Raw genomic sequence first — 21,207 nt, forward strand, 5'->3', positions numbered from 1 at the left:
TTACTAACGCCGTTTTCATCCAACAAATTTTTCAAATACGATGTTGTATATCTCATTTTATTATACCAAGATTTTCTTTAAGTCAATTCAAAAAATCATGATTCTTTAGAATGTTCACCAATGACTGGTCTTGTGTTTTTTATTGCTTTCACAAGCTTATCCTTTTTCATTTCCGAGTAACCCTTTATCGCATGGCTTTTACCTAATTCACGCAATTCTTTTTACGTTTTGCTATCCATTTTTATTCAGATTAAAAACTAATAAACAGCAGTCATGTTGGTTCCGTCTGAAACAAATTTAAGCAGTTTGTCAGAGATCACCACTGCAAAAATAACGGTATTTGCAATAGTTGAAGTTCGAAATTTAAGGTTTACCACTAATTCAGCTGTTTCCGACGCCACTCTTTCTTTTTGCTTGCTGATATCCACAAAGAACAACGGATATAATTTTATATATTCAAGCAAGCTTAACCCAGATTGACAAACAAGTTCATTTGTACCGTAATATTTTTCATCAAAAGAGAACGCATCTGAATAAGCCATGACCACTCTCTTTTCTCCAAAATTCAAGTCGTAATTGTAATTTGGATACTTTATTCCGTTAACAGTCACGTAAAAATTGCTAACATCACAATGGTCGAATAGTGATGGATTAACTGTTTGACTGGAATTTCTGTTTGTCTGAAGTCCGAACAAGATAAATCTTGGAATGCTTTTGTCAGTAACTCTTCCAAGCGACCAGGTAAATTCTGTTTGACCAGCTGGAATAAGCTGTCTTTCACATTTGTTTGATTTATAAGCCACTTGAATGGGAATTTTTTGAGCTATTAAATTCATGAAATCAGTCTTTTTCGAAATATCTAATTCAACGCGAGGCATATAAAGTCTGAATTTTTTAAGGTTGATCATTCCTGCACTAACACTTTCCGCTCTATAAATTGCATCATCGCATTCTTTCTTTGTAAAGGTGATGGTATGTCTAAACCCATAAACAACTTTGTCATAGGTTTCGCAAAATCCAAAAATGTGTTTCAACGGAATTTTAAACGAAAAAGCTCCAACGGATGTAGTGTCTGCAAACAAGTGGTCTCGTCTAACATTGAATCCTGAATTTCCAACAAGATTTGACGTATCCATATACCACATCTGTTTTAATCCATCAGCAAACTGAAATCCATAAGGATATTTCATCAATCCAAGTATGGTGGTGGCTGGACCTGGATACATCACTCTTTCCACTTGCTCTCCCGACAAGTCATAAGTCACATCATTAAACAAATACATCAAAGCGTTGTTCACCAGTGCAATGTTGTCTTTAGCATCATAAAAGGTTCCATCGCTCTTTTTCAACACTCCTTCAATAAGAATGTAAGCCTCTGATGGTACTGTTTGAATCGATTGACAGTCAATCTCAAAAGTAATCGTGCCTGAAGAATTTAAATCGAGATTGGTTGGAAGGTACTCAAAAAAATCAACTTTTTCAATACCAATATCATACTCTGGGTTCTCAGTAACTCTTAATCGCTCAGTACTTATCATTTTTTATATAATAAAAAAAATTATTTAATTCATTTAAATGTCTCTCATTGCAAGACATTGCAAGTTTATAACAAGTCATCGCAATAGAATGCTATCTTCATACTATTTTCATACCCTGTCCCATTTTCACCAGGTCTTGGATTCGAATCGCGTTCTTTTTAGACATTTTCTTACTTTGAATAGATGAACCAGTCTTTAATTTCTCAATGGTCTTTTTACCTTTATCAATAGCCACGTCTTTAGCAGCGGAGATGGCTGAAAGGGCTAACTCTGTCCCAGCAGATTTTGCAGCTGTAATCGCTTCTTGTCCAATTTTACTTGTAGCAGCATTTTTAAGCAAATTCACTGTTGCTTTTGATACACTTGACGCAGCTGCTCTTTTTATGAAATTTTTAATCATGTCTACAATACCACCTCCTCCAACAACGTTCTTTTTCACATATCTTCTTTTGTTCACAATGAGCATTTTTTAAATAAAAACAATTTTTTAAATAATTTTATCAATAGTCTTCATTAACGATTTATATTCCTCTTTATTAATCTCTCCTTGTCTCAACAGCTCATCGCAAATAGCAACAGCCACATTTCTTGACTCTTTATTCCCAGCATGCCATGCAGCAATACTCAATTCAAGCTTTTCCACCAACGCATTAGGATCGCCTGGAAGAATAATGACACCGCGACCTTTTTTACCTTTTTCAATACGCATCATTTTTTCCCAAATAGGAGCAATAAGTTGCTGATACTTTGGTCTTCTTGATGATTTCGGTTTATGCGGTTGCGAATCAGATCTTATAGCATCACTATCCATTAAAATTTTTTCATAATTTTGCAAATCTTCATTGGTATAGCTCTTTGGTATTGTTAATTCAGTCATCAGCTCCCAAAGACCTTTTGTCCCTTCATACCTTTCACCACCGACAACGATATCATTTCCATCTATTTCAACCTCCATTTTTCCAATGTACATTTTATCTCCAACTTTGTTCACTTCGAAAGACCTTTTCTTTTTTTGATCGACTGACAGGCTCTTGATCATCTTTTCATTGCTCTCTATGATCGGCTTGAACAGCTTGCTCAAATCAGCTTGAAAATTAACATCTGAAATGTTGTCGTTGATGCTGTTCTGATAAATTCTCTTTCTTCTGTCATTAATTTGTTTCACAATTTCATCCCTTTTATTTAGGTCTTGTATTTTAAAGAAAAACATCTTTTTAAAATACGTGGAAAAAAAACATAAATTGGTTTTTACGACTACGTTGATCCTTTTTTAAACAAATTGTTAAACGTTTGAATCGCGTCTTCTCGACCTTTTTGAATCAAGTTTTCTTTAGTAACTTCATCTATTCCCTTTTTGGTTTTGGTTCGTATTTCCTCCATCAAGGATTTAAATTTTTGAAGCTCACCAAGAATCAATTGAAACTCTGAATCGCTTATTTTCCCGTCTATCAACGCTTTGGAAATGTGTTCACTAATCGTATTCAATTTCGACTCAGCCAACACTTTGATCTTCTCATGCTTTTCCGCTTTTAATGCTAGTTTTTTGTTGACTTGTCCTCCTACAATGGATAAAAACCCCATTCCAATAGCCACACCTTCACACGCAATCGCTACTGGACTGGCAATAATCGTAGACAAAAGCCCTATTCCAGTCGCACCTAGTGCTATACATAATCCTTGCATCACATTGTCCACATTCGAAATGATTCTAAACACGCGATGGTACTTTTTGCTTAGATGAACTCGCTTTGCTTTTTCACTCTCTATCTCTTTCTGAATCTCGCTTATTTTCTGAAGCCTATAAACATGTCCTCCTTCATCTATAGGAGCTGATGGAAGAACTGGATAAAGTTTTTCATTCAATATTTCCATTTTTATTAAGCGAAAAAAACTATTTTAAATCAATGTAACTAATCTTACAAAGTTTTTCTCCTTTTTTAACAATCACGTCCTGTTTGCTGTTACTATTCACGTCCATAATAACATCATCTACAGACTCTGAAATAATAACTTCGTTTTTTCTATAATTCAATTGATCAGTAATTTTATTCATTAATGTTATCACTGCAACACCTTTCTCCAAATTCAGCCCAATGGATAAATCTATCATTGTATGTGAGAGAGCAGCAAATTTAATGTCTTTCTGAGCAAAAATCTCATATTGTTCGTTAACGTTGAAATAAGGTGGATGATCTAACGTTTTCGTAGACACAATAATGTTGTTTGGTCTTCTTTCCTCCAACTCTCTAACCCTCTCTTCCAAAATTTTTAATTGCAAATCCAAACTGTGGACTTCTGCTGATACAACATTTCTAAAAAACTTGTGAGGAGCATGCATTTTTACATATTAAAAATAAATTTTTATATCATTTTATTCTTCACATGTAAAGAATAAAATGATTATCGTTTTTTAAGCAGCAGAAGCGCACACTCTATATTTATCTTTTTTAAAACCTTTAATCAACGCTTTAATCTTTAATCTATTTCTTCTTTTCTCCTCCTTATTAATGTATTCTACGCTTTCATCATCTTCGATGTAAATGGTAAAGTTGTTTCCTCCCGTTTCATTACGCATATCTTCTAACAATTCATTATATATATAATCATCATATTCATTTTGTTCTTCAACACTCATCGAATTGTAATCTAAAACTACAGGATCACCCAACATAGACTCATTGTAAGGTAAATCTTCAGGATCATTGTAATCTAAAACTACAGGATTAGCCACATAATCATCATAATGATCACAAGGTAAATCCTCAGGATCACCATCTTCAGGGTCAGCCAACATAGACCTATTGTAAGGCATATCCTCAGCATCAGAATCATCATCAGAACTATCATCATCAGAATCATCGTCTTCTGAACTAGACCAACTAAATATGATAGCTTCGTCTTCGCTTTCATATATTTCATCGCGCTGATCTTCTAAAAATTCATTATCTAACATACTCATTGTTATTTTTTATATGAAAAGAAATTTATTTAACTCAAAATTCAAAATTTTTTTCTTGTCATACAAAACGACGCGTCTATTTTTGCAAACTTAACAATTCATTATTATCTACCCATGAGTTGAACGAGTCTGGATATCCCAACCATTTGACTAACGACTTGCTCTTTGTTTTGCGAATGATTTTTTCAATTCTGAATATGTCTTGATGCGTCTTTTGCATCTCCTGCTCGTAAAAGGTGCCTTGAATTTCTTCACCGTTAGCGTCAGAGATTTTATACGTAGGCGGATTCGAATACTGAACTTTTGACACTGTAAAAACCTCCTCAGTCCATCTCGGCGTATACCCCTTTTCAAAATGAGACTTCTTTTTTGCAATCCGCACTTGATCGCCCATGGAAAATTTCGGTTTTGCTGGTAATGTTTGATCCTTTCCATACAGATTCCGCCATACCCTACCTTTATTCTTTTCATCGCTAGCTTCCACTGGTGTCATTTTGATAGAAGAGTGCTTTGTGTTGTTGTAATTTTTCACCATCTCATCTAATACGTCAATGTATTTATTGGTATTGTTGGCTGAAAAATATTTAAACATTATCTCTTTCATCGTTCTGTTCCATCGCTCGACAACACAACTTTTTTCCTCGTTTTCAGTGGAGTATAATTGCACACCCAACGCTCTCACGTGCTTGTTGTAAAACTCTTTTCCTTTATCTACCCACAATTTGACGCATTTTCTTTCACCAAAAATCTTTTTCAACGATTCTGCCACTTCAAGACCCGTTTTGCTTTTTAACGGAACGATCCATCCATACTTTGAAAACACGTCGATCACCATGAGTAAATATTTTACACCCTTGTTGAATTTTGAAAACGATTGCATATCCACCAAATCAGCAGCCCATATTTCATCAATGTCATTCACAATCACCCTTCTTCTTTTAAAATGATGAATCACCGGTTTATGAAGCTCCTCTGCAAGCTGATCCGTCCATTTCAAATCACTCACACCCAATCCAAATTTAGCTTTGGCTTTGATGATGGGTTCGATGATTTTTCGCTCGCTTATTTCTCTCTGAGTAGGATTTTGTATAGAATCCATTTCTTCAAGCATCATTCGATCTGCTAAATTTCTGTTTTGTTTGTCGTTAAAATACTTGTAAGCTAAATCGTGGTGATATGCAGCATTGTCCACTCTATCCACCGGTTTGCTCCACTCTTGATACATGTCTGTGGAAGTGAGTCTTTTATCCAAATTGGTGCCAGGTCCTGCAAAGTTCATCCCTGGAACGTGCATTTCTCCTGGAAACTTTGCCCATGGAAGCTTTATTTTTTTTGAAAAATTGTTGATCGATTCCACCAAGTCTCCTCCATTGACCGCATGCGAAGATGATCCATGCGATGAAACAAACTTGCATTTTGTTATCCCACAAGAGTTGCAAGTCCCTTTCAACATAGGTCTGTTGTTTTTTGTGATCTCGTTTTTCAAGTGAATGGTTTCAGTCTCTCTTCTACACTTAACGCAGTACATTTTTAACATATATAAAAACCTTTTAAATATAAAAAATGGAAGTGATGAAATTGTCATGTAAAATTGGGAAAACCAAAAGAAACAACAGCGCGCTTTTACCTAGAAGTATACGCGGAATCATCGTTGGAAAGTCTGGTTGCGGAAAAACAACGTTACTACTCAATTTACTTTTAAGACCTGGCTGGCTAGATTACAGCCGCTTGCAAGTCTTTGGCAAATCTCTTTTTCAACCTGAATACAAAATACTCAAAAGATCATTCGAAAATAAACTTCCTAAAAAGGATATTGTTGATTTGTTAACGGATGATGTACAAGACGAAATGGAAAAATTGAATTTAAACCCTGAAGATGTTATTGAGGAAATTTCAAAAAAATATTCCGACAATGATGATATGGAGTGTCAATTCTTTGAAACGGCTGATGATGTACCTGAACCTGAATCCTTAGACTCAACCAAAAACAATTTGATGATCTTTGACGATTTGCAATTGACCAATCAAAACAAGTGTGAAAAATATTACATCCGAGGAAGACATTCCAACGTCGACTGCTTTTACCTCGCTCAAAATTATTTCGAGATTCCAAGACATACCATCAGAGAAAATGCTAACTTTATTTGCCTCTTTAAACAAGACCAAAAAAGCGTTAATCACATTTATCAAGATCACGTTTCCTGCGATATGAAAATAGAAGAATTTAAAGCCTTTTGCAATCATTGCTGGAATGAACCTCACGGATTTGCCGTCATCGATCTCTCTTCTAAAAAGAACGAGGGAAAGTACCGAAGCGGATTTGACGATTTTTTATTTTTCTAAAACAATTTAAAAAATAATTCTTATTTAAAAAATGTCAGGTATAATCATCGATGTAGATGGAAAATCAAGTGTTATCACCACTGATTTTTTGGATAAAATCGTTTTTGACGAAGGAAAAAGTTATGAAATGGCTTTTCTCGGTCTTGAGACTTACAACAGCATTCCAAATGTAAACAGTAAAAACAATTCTTTCAAATACAGCATGAACAATGGAGCTAATTGGGAGAACATTATCATTCCATTAGGAAACTATGAGATTAAAGGTATCAATGAGTATTTGCAAAAGTCTATTTTAAACACAATAAAAACAGCTCAACGTGGAAGTTATATTATTGCAAATAAAATTAATTACTCTCCAAACAACCTTCAAATTGGAATCAATCTTAATACTTTAAAATCAACCATTAAACTTGGTTTGAATTATTTGATTGACTTTAACGTGGAGAATAGCATCTCTTCAGTTTTAGGGTTTACTAAAAGAAAATTAAATTCCAATTCCGAATACGAGTCGGATCATATCGTTAGAATTTCAAGCATTAACACCATCAGAATCGTTAACAACGTTATCGGATCATCCTATATTAATGGAACCCAATTAAATTGCATTTACTCCTTTTATCCAAATGTTAGTCCTGGCTATAAAATCATCGAGAGACCAATGCATTTGATTTATCTTCCTGTTAAACTGTTTGAAATTTCAACAATGGTTACTCGCATCATTGATCAGAATGGAGATTTGGTTGATTTTCGTGGAGAGGATATTACAATGCGATATCATATTCGAGAAGTGAAATAAATAATTTTTAATACATAAAAAATGAGCAATTATCAAAATATCAAAATTAATATCTCGCAGAGCCAATCTGATAAAATTAAAAAAGCTATGCATGATAAAACCGATACTAGCATTAAGCTTTCTCATCAAGACTTGAACGGTAAACATGTTCTCGCTATCACTAATTCGCAATTGAACAAAATTAGAAAAGCGTATGAAGCTGGTAAAGGAGTCACTCTTAAATTGAGCAAAAGACAAATTGCATACAACTCAACCATTGAAGGCGGATTCATCGGAGCTCTTCTACCTTTATTAGGTATGTTAGGTAGCACTCTTGCCACAAGAGCAGTTCCTGCTCTAGCCACCGGATTGCTAGCAGGTGTAGGCTCTTCTGCTGGCTCTGCTATGGTTGACAAAATTGCAGGAAGAGGAATCGTTTACTTGAAAAAGAATGGAAATGGAATGAAAATGACTGCTGCGGGATCAGGAGTCTTTTTAAGACCTTGGGTAAAACCTACTATTGGTGAAGGACTCTTCATTAAAACTGGAAAAGGTTATCAATCTGTTGGAGCTGGTTTATTACTCGGACCTAACTCACCCTTTAATAGTATACCCTTTTTAGGCGCTATTCTATGAAAAATCGCTTGTTAAAAAAATTCGGATAAACTTTTTAAGAAATTAAAAAAATGATCAACTTTCAATGGATTGACGTAGAAGGAATTGTTTTACCTAATGAAGCTTTAACTAACTTTCAATTGATAAAGTCTGCTAAACAGTTAAAATTAAAAAACTTTCAAGGCGTGTTTGTCAGGGATGAGTTACCGAAAAAGACAAGAAAAAAAGAATGTGGAATTGTGAATACGGGAGATTCAAGCACGGATGGGTTTCATTGGGTATGCTGGTATAAAGACGGAGACAGAAAATACAGCTTCGACTCTTATGCTCAGCCTCCTCTTGTTGAGCTGGTCGACTACTTGAAAAGTCCAGTTTATTATAACAGTGAAAGAGTACAATTTGGTAACACTTCTTATTGCGGCCATTTGTGCCTTTACGTCTTGAAAAAATTGAATGAAGGTCTTGACTTTCAAGAAGTTATCAATACCTTGTGAAATTTTTAAAGAATAAATTTTTTTTAAAAATAACAAACCATGAACGTTATACGATCACATGACCATGACATTTACACCGAAGAAATCAACAAAGTGGCTCTCAGCGCTAACGACGACAAGAGTCATTTTGGAAGACGGTATTCATACCCTAGCCATTGGACACTACAAATTAAAACCGTGCTTTACATTTATGGACTATGATAAACTCTTTGGTCTAGAATAAATTACGAAAAAGATACAGTTTTATACTTCTTTGCAGGTTCCGGCATGATATTAACAATGAGATAAAAATATAATAACATCTTGAATTCATTAACTATGTCTTGAAAACTGGCAATGCGCCACTGTCAATGCATATAAAAAAATGTCAATGTCCCAGAATCCGCATATTGTAGTAGTCATGTAGGATTATTGTCCCAAACTCCACTGAAATATTTAAAAACTGACGATCATGGAAGATTGGAACCATATGAAATGTAGCATTAAAAAAAAAGGTTAGTGGTTTCTGAAAAAACAAGGCCAAATATTAACATTAAAAACTGGCTGAAATGATATTGCCATAGCGATGTTCTAGTGACATTCGTTTCTTGCTCATTTTAACAAACTCATCACGTTAGACACCCAAAAATCAATAAGAGTTGTACGCAAGATTAGCCTAAAGGTAAAACAGATCTCGGATATTAAAACTACTCGTTTACTTAGTTGGAGTGATTCTGTATCATTTTTTAAAAACCTCTTCTGGATCAAACTAGATGAGAAAAAAAAAAAAGAAATCACCAATTTATCTTTTTTTTTATGAACGCAGACACTTTATATATATAACACCCTATATATTTAACATTTTACATGATTACGTCATTTAACTTTACATATTATGTTATCTTTTACTTCATTAGTTTGCTGTGTTTGACTTTATATTTGACAAAAACCAAAGAGAATAAAATAGATTTTTTATTACGATTCCACAACAGCTTTGATAAATATAAAGTTATGGATGTTCAAAATAATAAATACTATGCGACAAAACAAGCGATTATATGTACCGGAAAAAAATTATTACTTACCTAAACAAAGCCAATATGATAGAAGACTGTAAATTTTAACTAATATTTGTTTAATGTGGAGTGAAAGCAATACAATACATCCATTTATTAATTACATAGTAACAATAGTAATTACAATAATATATAATGCTTTAATAATAATTACAATAACAATGATAATTACAATAATCCATTACAATAATATTTAATAATAGCAATAACTTAGGATACAACCTTATAGAACGAAGCATCAAGCAGTAAAAATACTCGACCACACGTTTCAAAAACAACTAAACGGCTAATATGATGCACTATATTTCGTTCACTTAAATAGCAAGAAGACGATTTAGTCAAAAATGTAAAGGTAGCACAAACTTTTAGAACCTTAAAAAGTTTAAACTTTTTAAGGTTATTTGCCAGAAACTGTCTAACAAAACGTCTTACAGCTAAACAACATACTAGTTTACAAATATGTGACGTACTTATTATTGGTATTTATTTACTTTCAATTCGACGACGACTCCTTGAATCTAAAGAAAATAACCTAGATGCGCATCATAAATGTATCTTTACAATGGAATAAACAACTGATGCTTTTAATTAACAACAACTGCGGCTGCTACCATTACCAAATCTCCTTGCTTCTGGTGTGGTGGTTTGTCACATCAAAAAACAAATGCCCGGAACGCACATCTATCTGTACTCATTGTCAAAATATGGGTCATTGGGCAATTGTCAGTCTCTTAAAGATATACAAAAAAAAACTCTACGTTATAGCAGTAGTTAAAAAAAAAAAAGAAAACGACAACGTTAAAGAAAACGACAACGAGAAGGAGAAGCCAATGTCTTTGGTCATAGAAGTAATTAGTTCACCTGATAGATTTGTTGACGTTACCATAAACAAAAATATTACACAGGGATACCGGTTCCGACAAAACATTTTTTATCTCAGAACTTAGGCATTGAAACCTTCCATATGACACTTAATTCACGTAACAGATATCTCAGGCTGAACACTCGGCATTAAAAGTTAGAGAAATCATAGTTAATGTTTTCCGAAAAATTGAAGTACAGTTGCTTGTTGTTGACAACTTAGTGTCGCCTATAATTGTCGGAATGGACGCACTAATACAACATTCCTTAGTTACTATCAATTTTGAAGGAAATAAAGAACCAATAAAATTTACTTCGCAACAGACAGCATGAAATGCACCACATACGCCTTATCATCCGGAGTTGATATCAACAAAATTAAACCTGTCACAACAATCTCACAAAAAGATTCCCTAGAATGTCTCTTTTACATTCAACGATATGAACCGTATATTGAAACAAGATACAATTCATATGAGAGGTGGTCCTTGGTGTACTCAATGTTTTGTAACATAAACAGAAAACAAGAATCGCCTTGCGATCTATTATTCAAATACGATAAATTTATACACTCCATTTGATTAATATCTAACACCCCAAATCAATAAATTGTTATTAAAAAAAGCAGCTACTAATGTTTTTAGCACAATTTACCTCAAATCGGAGTATAATCAGGTAAAAATACCATTGGAAGTTTACTAGTTCATCGCATTTGAAGCTAATGGTAAATTAAATGAGTTCAAACAATTACCCATTGGTTGCACGAACGTCGTACCAATTTTTCAGCAGGTTAAGGATGAATCAGGCCAATACACTGGAAAACACACGCTTAACTTGACGATATAACCATCTATAGAAAAGAGGTCCAAGAGCACAAAACAAATTTTAATCGCTTTCTACGCGTAGTTAAAAATGCCAGAATAGAGATAAACAAGGAAAAGAGATAAAAAAAAAAAAAACTTGAATTCTAAGGTCATTTCATCGAAACTGGAACAATGAAATCGTCCCTAAAAGAAATGATATTTTAATGAATATGCCATAGCCTCGAGCCTTACGGGAATTAAATCGAATTATAGTATTGTTTGTATAATACACTTTATGGATTCGTAACTGCACCGGTAAGTTATGGCACTTATTCAAATAAGAGAGCTTTTTCAACAAGGATTTAACCCTGCATGGCAAATAATTGATAAAAAAAAACTCAAAAAAAAATTTCTGAAGCTTGCCTGACCTCTCCCAGTTTTAATGATCCGCTAGAAATGTAAATAAATGCTTTAGACAAACACTGGGGTTTAAAATTTATAAACATAATTTACACAATCTCATACAGAAATGGATACCGAAATATTGCAGACAATATCTTCTCCAGATGATGTTCAATTTCAAGATGCCTCGAAAAGTATGTCATCCTGGATATAAAAGAAAATTGCTTTACTGCAAAACTCGAAACCTACCTTACTCAATCATAAAATCAAGCAACGTACAAACCATTACAACATACAATAGACATAAACCACGCTTCTATAAACTCCCCAAGGTTGTCTTATTCAGACAAAGAAGCTGTGGAAGCGTTTATCTAAACGTTTAGATCCAGAAATCTACAACTGAAAATAATAACATCCTCATGGCAATGGACTCACGCTACCCATTCGTACTTAAGTTTTAGAATATAACGCCGAACACTGTTATGCGCCTCTTTTTCAGTCTCTTCTTATTATTTGATTCACAAAGCCAAGAGTTTGGGACCCTGTTCCTAAAGAAAAACGATTCCATCTAAACCAGAATTGCTCCACAAGGCAACGGACAATATGAATGGATAGACAGAACTATACTAAAAGCTATTAGTCTAGCTCTAAAACATTAAGTTTAGAAAAAGAAAAATGGGAAGTAGCTCTGCAAATAACTCTATCCTAAGAACATCTTTTTATAACGGTTCCATAGCACATCTTAAGGTTGCTTTCATGGCAGATATTCATGTAAAGCGAAGTCGTAGATTACATAAAAGCGATTATGATTTATTCTCCTCCAGCTAATTGATTTGTGAACATGTACGCTTTCTCCGTATAGAGAAGACCTTGTTGAGTGTTATACCAGAATTTGCCTCTCTTTCATCTACTTCCGATGAAGACTCCCTTTGTCCGGGTTAGCATTCCTGATGACCGTTTATAGTAGGGCGAGCCCTATGTTTACTAGGTTTACTTCACCGTCAAGTAAGTAGGATGTAAAAAATAAATTGAAAAAATTATTAGATGAAAATACACTTGATGTAGCCTTCAGCATTGAAGTTTAGTTTTTTCATTTTTAACACTCGAACTGTATCTGATTATCATCAAATGCTCTGCATTTGAGAATCAGTCATAAAAATCCTAAACGTGTTTTAGTTTGTCAGCTAACTTAATGTTTTTCAGAAAATTAACGAGATTTCAAGTTAATTACTATGACTTTTCAAACAATTACTATGACTTGTCCTCACAGGTGGATTACAATAATGCTGCTAACTGCTGTTAAATGTTATAATAATACGTTTAGCTTAGGGATTGCAATCCCGCACACTTTTCAATCCCGCGGGATCCGCGCGGAATTTTTTAGTTTTTGTGCGGATCCCGCGGGATCCCGCGCGGGATTAGTAGGTTTCTTATGCAAATTATAAAAGGCAAAATGATTGTATTTTTTTTCAAGTATTTCAGAAAAAATATACTCAACTTATTAAATTTATAAGATAAGGTAAATAAAGCCAAAAAACACAATTCATTTGTAAATCAATATAATTCTTAACATTTAATGAACAAAAAGATAAGCCAAAGTACAGAGGACGTCTTTTAGCTTAACGTAGAACGTCTATTAGCTTTATTTATTTTTTTAAATATCAAAATGAGAAAATCGTTGTAAGAAATGCGCTCTTAAGAAACAGACCCTACTTAAGGTATCATCACTCAATCTACTCCTCAAAGGACTGCTGCTCAGCCTCTTCGCTTGTTGGTGGTATGGTCATCAAGTAACTATGCGCTATATCTAGAAACTTGCCTCTTACTCCATTTCTTTCATAGGCAGACATTTCCGGCTTAAATAGTTTATCAAAGTCTAAAGAATCTAAGTTTGGTATCTCCTTTACATTTTCTGTCCAGCTGTTCTTGTCTTTCTGAGTTTGATTTTCCAATTCTTTTTTCAGCGATAGAATTGTAGGAGTAAGTATTTGGGAATTGTTAATAAAATCTACAGCTTCTTGTTCTTCGAGTTCATTTTCTTGTCGGATTTTGTAAGTAAACTAGTAGTCCATTTAAATTCTTATTACGACGTTGTGTAAACCTCTCACGAAGTGCCGCGGGTAAATCAATGCTCAAAAGTGATGATTTCTTTTGTAATTTATCTAGCATAAATTGAAAAGTTGTTTCCACCGTGACAAGGTTCGATTCTCTCCTGCATAAAAGTTCGAGACCAAGTTTTAGTGGTGCCAGGCAAATAATTAAGTCATTGATTTGGGACCACTCTTCTTGGGTGAAACGAAGCAGATGGTCGGTCCAAAACCATTGTCAAACCATATTCTTTATTTATAACTTCATCATCCTCAGTTTTACCATATTCATCTTCTTCTTCACAATTTTCATATGTAGTAAACGATTCTTCGACTTCTCCGTTGTTTTTCTTGTATAAGATATCAATAACTGCAAGTTGTATTCCATGAGCATAATATATAGTAGGAGAGAATTGCGAGTTGACCCGGACAAAAATAGTATAAAACTGAAACTTTGCACAGAGGAAGTAGACAGTCTCTGGATGAGCGTAAAAAAAAGCCCCGTTGATTACGCTACGGGAACATCCCTTTTGGGGCAAATTGGGGCAAAAAATAGGCTAATTTTGACAACACCAAAATATCATTAATTATATATCGTTGAATTGAGAATTTTATGCTGATCAATATTTATATAAGAACTATGACTTGAAAGCAATTATTTTTTAAGTTATTTACGTTTAAAAAGTGTAAAAGTGTTAAAAGTGAATGCCGCGCAAAACTTCATTCGATTTTTTGTTTTCAAAAGAAAATTTTAACTGCGAAAAACTTGATCACTTCTTTTGTTTTCATAAAAAAAGTTTTCAATGAAACATTTTGTATGAATGGATAATTTAGTTTTACACCGAAAAAAGGTTGTGTCTTATTACATTGAAACTATTATATAGGAAAGTAAAACTTACAAGTTAAACGTTACGTGTAGTAAAAGTTTTTACATTTGAGAAAAAAAAAAATGGATCTTGTACATGTACTATATTACTATCATAAAGGAATTTTTAGTTGCAGAGAGAACTTGTAACTGGTACTTGCATCTTCAAACAATCTCAAAAACGCTAAACTTATTTGCCGCATCAGGGCATTTAAACTATGCCAAGTGCTCCAGGTTATATTTGCAAGAAATGCAATACCTTTCAGAAACGAATCCATGGTTACATCAACAATTTTTAGATGGTCATCACGCAGTCCGCCGATCTGAAAGGTATTGGGCTGGCCTATCTTCTGATCTTGTAATAGAGCAGACCCTGATGCGGTCTATAAAATGCAATGGTGGTTTAACTAGAGGTAGAGGATTTGATGAAAAAGTACGCAACCTATGGACAATGAGCATCTGTTATTCTGCAAGTGTTCATGAAGCAATAAATAAATTATCTGGATTTGACATCGGAGTTACGGAAAGCAATAAAGAAATGGGTATTAAAAGATTAGTATGCGATTATGAACATTGTGAGTTGTTTTATGACTGGTTTTCTGTAAGAAATCCATTCAATACTGTCGATAGAAATCTAAATTCATTATCTACGGGTCTTGTATCAGTCAATGGTGAAGATCTTGTCAATTGTGACGAGGCTGAGAACATAGGTGTTCGTCTACAAACATTTCTCAACGGCCTTAAGTTCAATGAAGCATAGTTTAAAAAGAAGAATGCATTTTTTTCTTTAGATGTTTTGATCAATAGCGTAAAACTAGACAAACAAACTGATTGTTGTGTCGATCCAACACTCCTTTTTAATAGACTTGCAGCAATTGCAGAAAGAGAGGATGACGTTGAACTATATTTTGATTATGAGCTTACTCATCTCCCACACCCATTATTTAAAAATAACCTAATGCTGAAAGCAAACAAATCATCTTTGCGCAAGGTGATTCTTCCTGACGACGAAATTAAAGCAAGTACAAATGTCAGTTTTTGCAAATATGTCCTTGATGGAGGTTCCTTACTCCACAGAGTTCTTTGGAACAAAGGTATGAGGTTTGTAGAAATTGTTGAGACCTACATCAGCTATATAAGACAAAATTATGCCACCACTTATATTATATTTGATGGTTATGATAAGAAATCTTCAATTAAATCTAATGAGCACATCAGAAGAAAATGCAAAGGTTCTTCCCAAACTCTTGTTATAAGATAAAATAATCAAGTTCCGTATTCACAAGGTTTTTTTCTATCGAATTCTCACAACAAGGCACAATTAATTTTACTTTTGTCAGATTACCTTAAACGAGATGGATATGAAGTATATATTTGCAAAGGGGATGCTGACACGAAAATTGTCTCTAAATCGTTGGAAGTTGCAAAGGAAATTTCACCATGCATTGTTGTTGCTGATGATACTGATATAGCAGTTATGCTAATGTATTGTTGGAAAGATGAATTAAATGAGATTTTTTTTTATCTTTTATAAAGAAAGAAAAAACTCTAGAGCATTAAAGACGCTCAATCTCGAGTAATGGATTTTAAAGAACATCTGTTATTTGTTCACGCATGGTCAGGATGTGACTCGACATCTTCAATACTGGGAAAAGGAAAACCTAAGGAAAATGCGGTTGTTATTTGAAAGTTTAGTTATAATTTTGTGGATTTAAGTCACTCATTTAGATTTAGAAAGTGTCATATTTTCATAGTATTTTTCTTAGGTATTAAAATATAAACAAATGGTTTGTGAAGGAATTATTAAGCCAGAAAAGTGACCACCCACATACCGTGCTGCTTATTTTTATGATCTTAGAGTTCACCTACAAGTTGTTGAATGAAAAATGCTAGATGAATCTTTCAACTTGGATCCTATAGAATGGGCATGGAAGTTAGATAATGGTTGCCTTCTTCCAATACCAGCAGAAAAAGATGTGGCACCACCCAATATATTAAAAGTGATTCGCTGCGATTGTAAAACTTCGTCAAGAAGTATGTGCGGAACTAATATGTGTTCTTGCAGGAAAAACGTATTAAAATGCATGTCTGTATGGTGGCTGTCATAGGCAAGACTGCAGTAATAAAACGGTAAATTTTATTTTTTAAATATCCACATAATCTTCTTTAAATATTTTTGTTTTTTTTGGAAAACAAATATTTTGCATTTTTAGGATTTTGAAATTGAAGAAGATTCAAGTGATGAAATTGAAAACGAGAGAAATTTACTTGATGATTTGTTTTGAGAAAAGTAAGATATTGGACATCTAATTTTAAAGAAATTTGCATTCAAGTCTTAAAGTTATTTTAAAAGAATATATTATTTTCTAATTTTTTCCCATTTAAAATTGCGCACAGACAAAAGTTATATTATTATGTTTTGAAAACAAAAAATATAACATTTTAACGATTTTACACTTTTCAAACGTAAATAACTTAAAAAATAATTTTTTTCAAGTAATAGTTCTTATATAAATATTGATCAGCATAAAATTTTCGATCCAACGATATAAAGTTTATGATATTTTGGTGCTGTCAAAATTGCCCCTTTTTTGTACCCCAAATTGCCCCATAACTGATGTTCCCGTAGCGCAATTAACGGGGCTTTTTTTTACGCTCATCCAGACACTGTCTACTTTTTCTCTGCAAAATTTCAGCTTTATACCATTTTTGTCCGGGTTCGACCCTATTTTTCGCTAATTCTCTCCTACTAATAGTTGTTGATAGCAAAACATCATTTTACCAACTTTTACCATCACACTTGCTCCATCAGTGGTCATGGCAATAATGTCTTTTTGGAGGTCAATATCGAAGCTATTTAGCCTTTCTGAAACTAACTTGATGCAATATTCTGCATTGCACGATCCATGGATTCGAATCAATCCAATATTAAAGTGTTTCGCCTCCATATGTAAATTAATTTTAAGTATCCCTGACTATTTTGTGATGTCTATTCATCAAACATTATTGAAAACTTTTGATTTTGCTTTTTTTAGTGATGTGAATTTTTGCATTATATCGGCTTTTACAGAATCTGAGAATTTAACTACCATCGATCTTATAGTATTAGGTGAAGTAGGGAGCCGGAAACCACTCTTTGAAAACAAGAACCGTAAATCTGAAGATGTGCAAAAACTATTAAATGTAAAGCCGAACATAACATACACTTCGCATTTTCTTCATTATCACTTTTTTTAAAATAATGCCATATAGTTTTAATTTGCGACATGCTTAGTACTTTTGTTTTAAAATCTTGACGTAATTAATTTTTAAAGATTTTTTAAAAAGTGGTTTTTAAAAGTATAGTAAAACGGGGTAGAATGAAATAGGAGGTAGAATGAAATAGCTATGACTATGCTTATTCTTTTGTTTTTAATTAATTATTGAATAAGCTTTTTGCAAATATTTTTTGGTCTTGTTGCGGAGAATTTTTTTCTGATGAATCAAATTCTAATTAAAAAAAAAAAGTTTTTTTTATATTTTGTTAAGCTTTCGAATGCGTGATGATATTTTTTTTCTTTTTTTGAAAAATGGTTATAAAACTCTCGGAAATTAAATTTGATATTAATGAACTTAATAAGTATACTGGTAGAACTTTTTACGCCGGTCAAGAATCTTTTTTCAAAATTAAATTTGCTATTCAGGGAAAAAAATTATGAGATAAAAACGAAAACGGACACATGTGGGGTTGAATGAAATACGCTAACTGCTCAATGCGGCTTTTATTAATAAAATCTCAAGTTACCAATCAATCTCTATGAATTTTTTGTATAAATTTTAAATAAATTCGTGTTAAATCTATTAAAATATAAAATATGCCTCGAAATAAGTTGCTCTCAAAGAAAAAAGAAAAACCATACACCAAAGAGCAAGTTGCGCTTGCGGTGGCCAAAGTACAAAATAGTGAATTTTCACTTAACAAAACTGCTTAATCATTCAGCATACCAGTAGCAACTCTTCACAGACGTGTCCACGGCATAGGTGAAACAATTGGGAGTGGTTCAAACACGAGATTGTTGCAACAACTTGAATCAACTTTGGTAGATATCCTAATCAAATTATCCGATTGGGGCTATGGTAGAAATTACATTGACGTCATCACACTAGTTACCGACTATTTTCAACACAAAGTTCAATCTCATTTGTTTCCTAATGGTACACCAGGGAGAGATTGGTATAAGCTTTTCATAAACCAGTGGAGTCATAAGTTAAGCATCAGGGCCATAGGCAATATTTCATCACTCAGAGCTGCTTCTTGCACACAAGAAATATTTGCAAAGTATTTCAATACACTGCAAAAAGAATTCAACGAAATAGGAATCAATGAAAGTACTTCATGTCATTTGTGGAACTTTGATGAAATTGGATTTTCTGGTAATCAAGGCAAGCAGCATATAGTTTGCCGGCGTGGTGCAAAACGACCATTTAAATTGGTTGGCAACAATGAAAACATCCATTATACAGTTGGAAATTGCATCAATGCAGCTGATAATCGTCTTGATCCATATATTTTTTTTAAATCAAAAAAACGCCTGTACAGAAGTTGATGCTTAAGTGTTCCAGACGATGCCGTTTACGCCATATCTCCATCCGGATGGATGGAAGATAAGCAATTTGTGAATTGGCTCACTGGCGTGTATGTTCCTGCCATTAAAAAAATTCCAGGTAATTAGTTTAATCTTTACTTTAATCAGTTAATTACTTAATTGAATAAATCTAATTATAGTTATCCAATTATAGGCATTCATAATTTAGTCGTAGATGGACATGTGACACATGTCACCTATCGGGTCGTACTTATTTGTATCAAAAACAATATCTTGTTAATTTGCTTACCAGCTCATTCGTCACACATTCTGCAGCCACTAGATGTCGGTGTTTACTGTCAGGTCAAAAGAATTTGGCGCAAATTACTTCAACAGTTTTATGCAGAGAAAAAGTGCAGCAACTTATCAAAAGAATGTTTTAGCCAACTGCAAGCAAAACTTTTTAGCTCTGGTGAAGTGTTTACACGCAACCAAATAGTTTTTGGATTTCAGAATACTGGCTTGTTTCCATTCGACATCAGTAAAATCGATCAGTCAAAATTGAAAATTGCTAATACGTTTGAAACACCGTAATCTCAACCTGAACCATCATCATCTGAACCACCAGAATCAATGAAAGTACCACAACCATGTTCCGCATCCAACACGTTGACACAAAAAAAACCGAAAAAATGTAGATGTACCAAGGTTCGATGGGGAGTGTCTCAGTAAACTTGAAATACTCGAAAGATTGAAAGATGCTGAGATCAAAAAAGCAACAAAGCAAGCTAAAAAACAACGTAAGCTAAGCTTTAATGACGAGTAGCAAATAAATCAAGCAACAACAGCAACTCCAACAACAATAACAGCTACAAACCAAGTGAAGTGTAAAAAGTGCCGTAAAGTTTTAGGCGAAGCTTCAACAAGTCAATACATGGAATGATCTCAGTGTGAAAATTCGAAATGCAAGGCTTGGCTTTGTCAAACATGCATACCAAAGCGATATGTAAAAGGCGCTGAGTTTTATTGCACCAAAAAGTGCCGCACAAGTGACAATTCAGCTCAACCTCTAGTACCTCTCTACGACTCAACATCATCACAAAAATAAAGTTTTTTTTATTTAATTATTGTTGGTTGTTTTTTAAATTGTTATTATTGGTTGCTTTTTGTTTTTTTTAGTTAAGTGTTGTTTTAATTTCACATAGATTTGCGTATTTCATTCTCCCCGAATGTGAGGGTAGAATGAAATAACTTTTTTTCAATTAAATAAAGTTTCTTAAAAAACTAAAAACCTTTTTTACTTGATTTGTATATATTTAAATACAGCTCAAATTTCTCTACAACTTTAAAAAAAAAAAAAAAATTAAAAACCTTTTTCCCTTAAAAAAAAATTAATTAAAATTCTTAACTATTTCATTTGACCCCGTTTTACTCTATATTTTTTATTATTATGCACGCACGTTTTCAATTTCACGTTTTCAACATACTTATTAACAAAAATTTCAACATACTTATTAACAAAAATTTCAACATACTCATTAGCGAAAATTTCAACATAATCATTAACTAAACAAAAAAAAATTTGAACGAGTTCGACTAATGTTTTGCTAAATAATTGTTTATTTTTGAATGATTTTTTTATATTTATAGCTAAGAAAAATATTTTAATAGCTGATGATAAATTTTTAAATGGATTTGTTTCGCAAATACATTAAACACTTTTAGTTTGATATCTTTTTTGCCTTTTTAGTTTAAAATAATTGACTTTTTTTGTTTAAAAGCAATAGTTTCAAAATCCCGCAAATCCCGCGGATCCCGCAGTAGTTTTTGCGGGATCTCGCATGC

The 21,207-nt window shown here is 33.3% G+C and overlaps 1 protein-coding gene across 1 annotated transcript; it reads left to right on the plus strand.

The window, feature by feature from the left end:
* The first annotated feature begins 14,719 nt into the window (after positions 1 to 14,719).
* LOC149881296 (uncharacterized) lies at positions 14,720 to 17,164 on the plus strand. The gene is made up of 2 exons (XM_090069650.1): positions 14,720 to 16,927; positions 17,011 to 17,164. Exon 1 carries the CDS (start codon positions 14,895 to 14,897, stop codon positions 15,555 to 15,557), a length of 663 nt encoding a protein of 220 aa, XP_089925776.1. The 5' UTR covers positions 14,720 to 14,894; the 3' UTR covers positions 15,558 to 16,927; positions 17,011 to 17,164.
* Positions 17,165 to 21,207: the final 4,043 nt, after the last annotated feature.

Source organism: Hydra viridissima, unplaced genomic scaffold (genome assembly GCF_058129835.1).
Source record: "Hydra viridissima isolate aposymbiotic clone 2 unplaced genomic scaffold, HvirCarnegie_v1 scaffold_12, whole genome shotgun sequence".
NCBI lineage: Eukaryota > Metazoa > Cnidaria > Hydrozoa > Anthoathecata > Hydridae > Hydra > Hydra viridissima.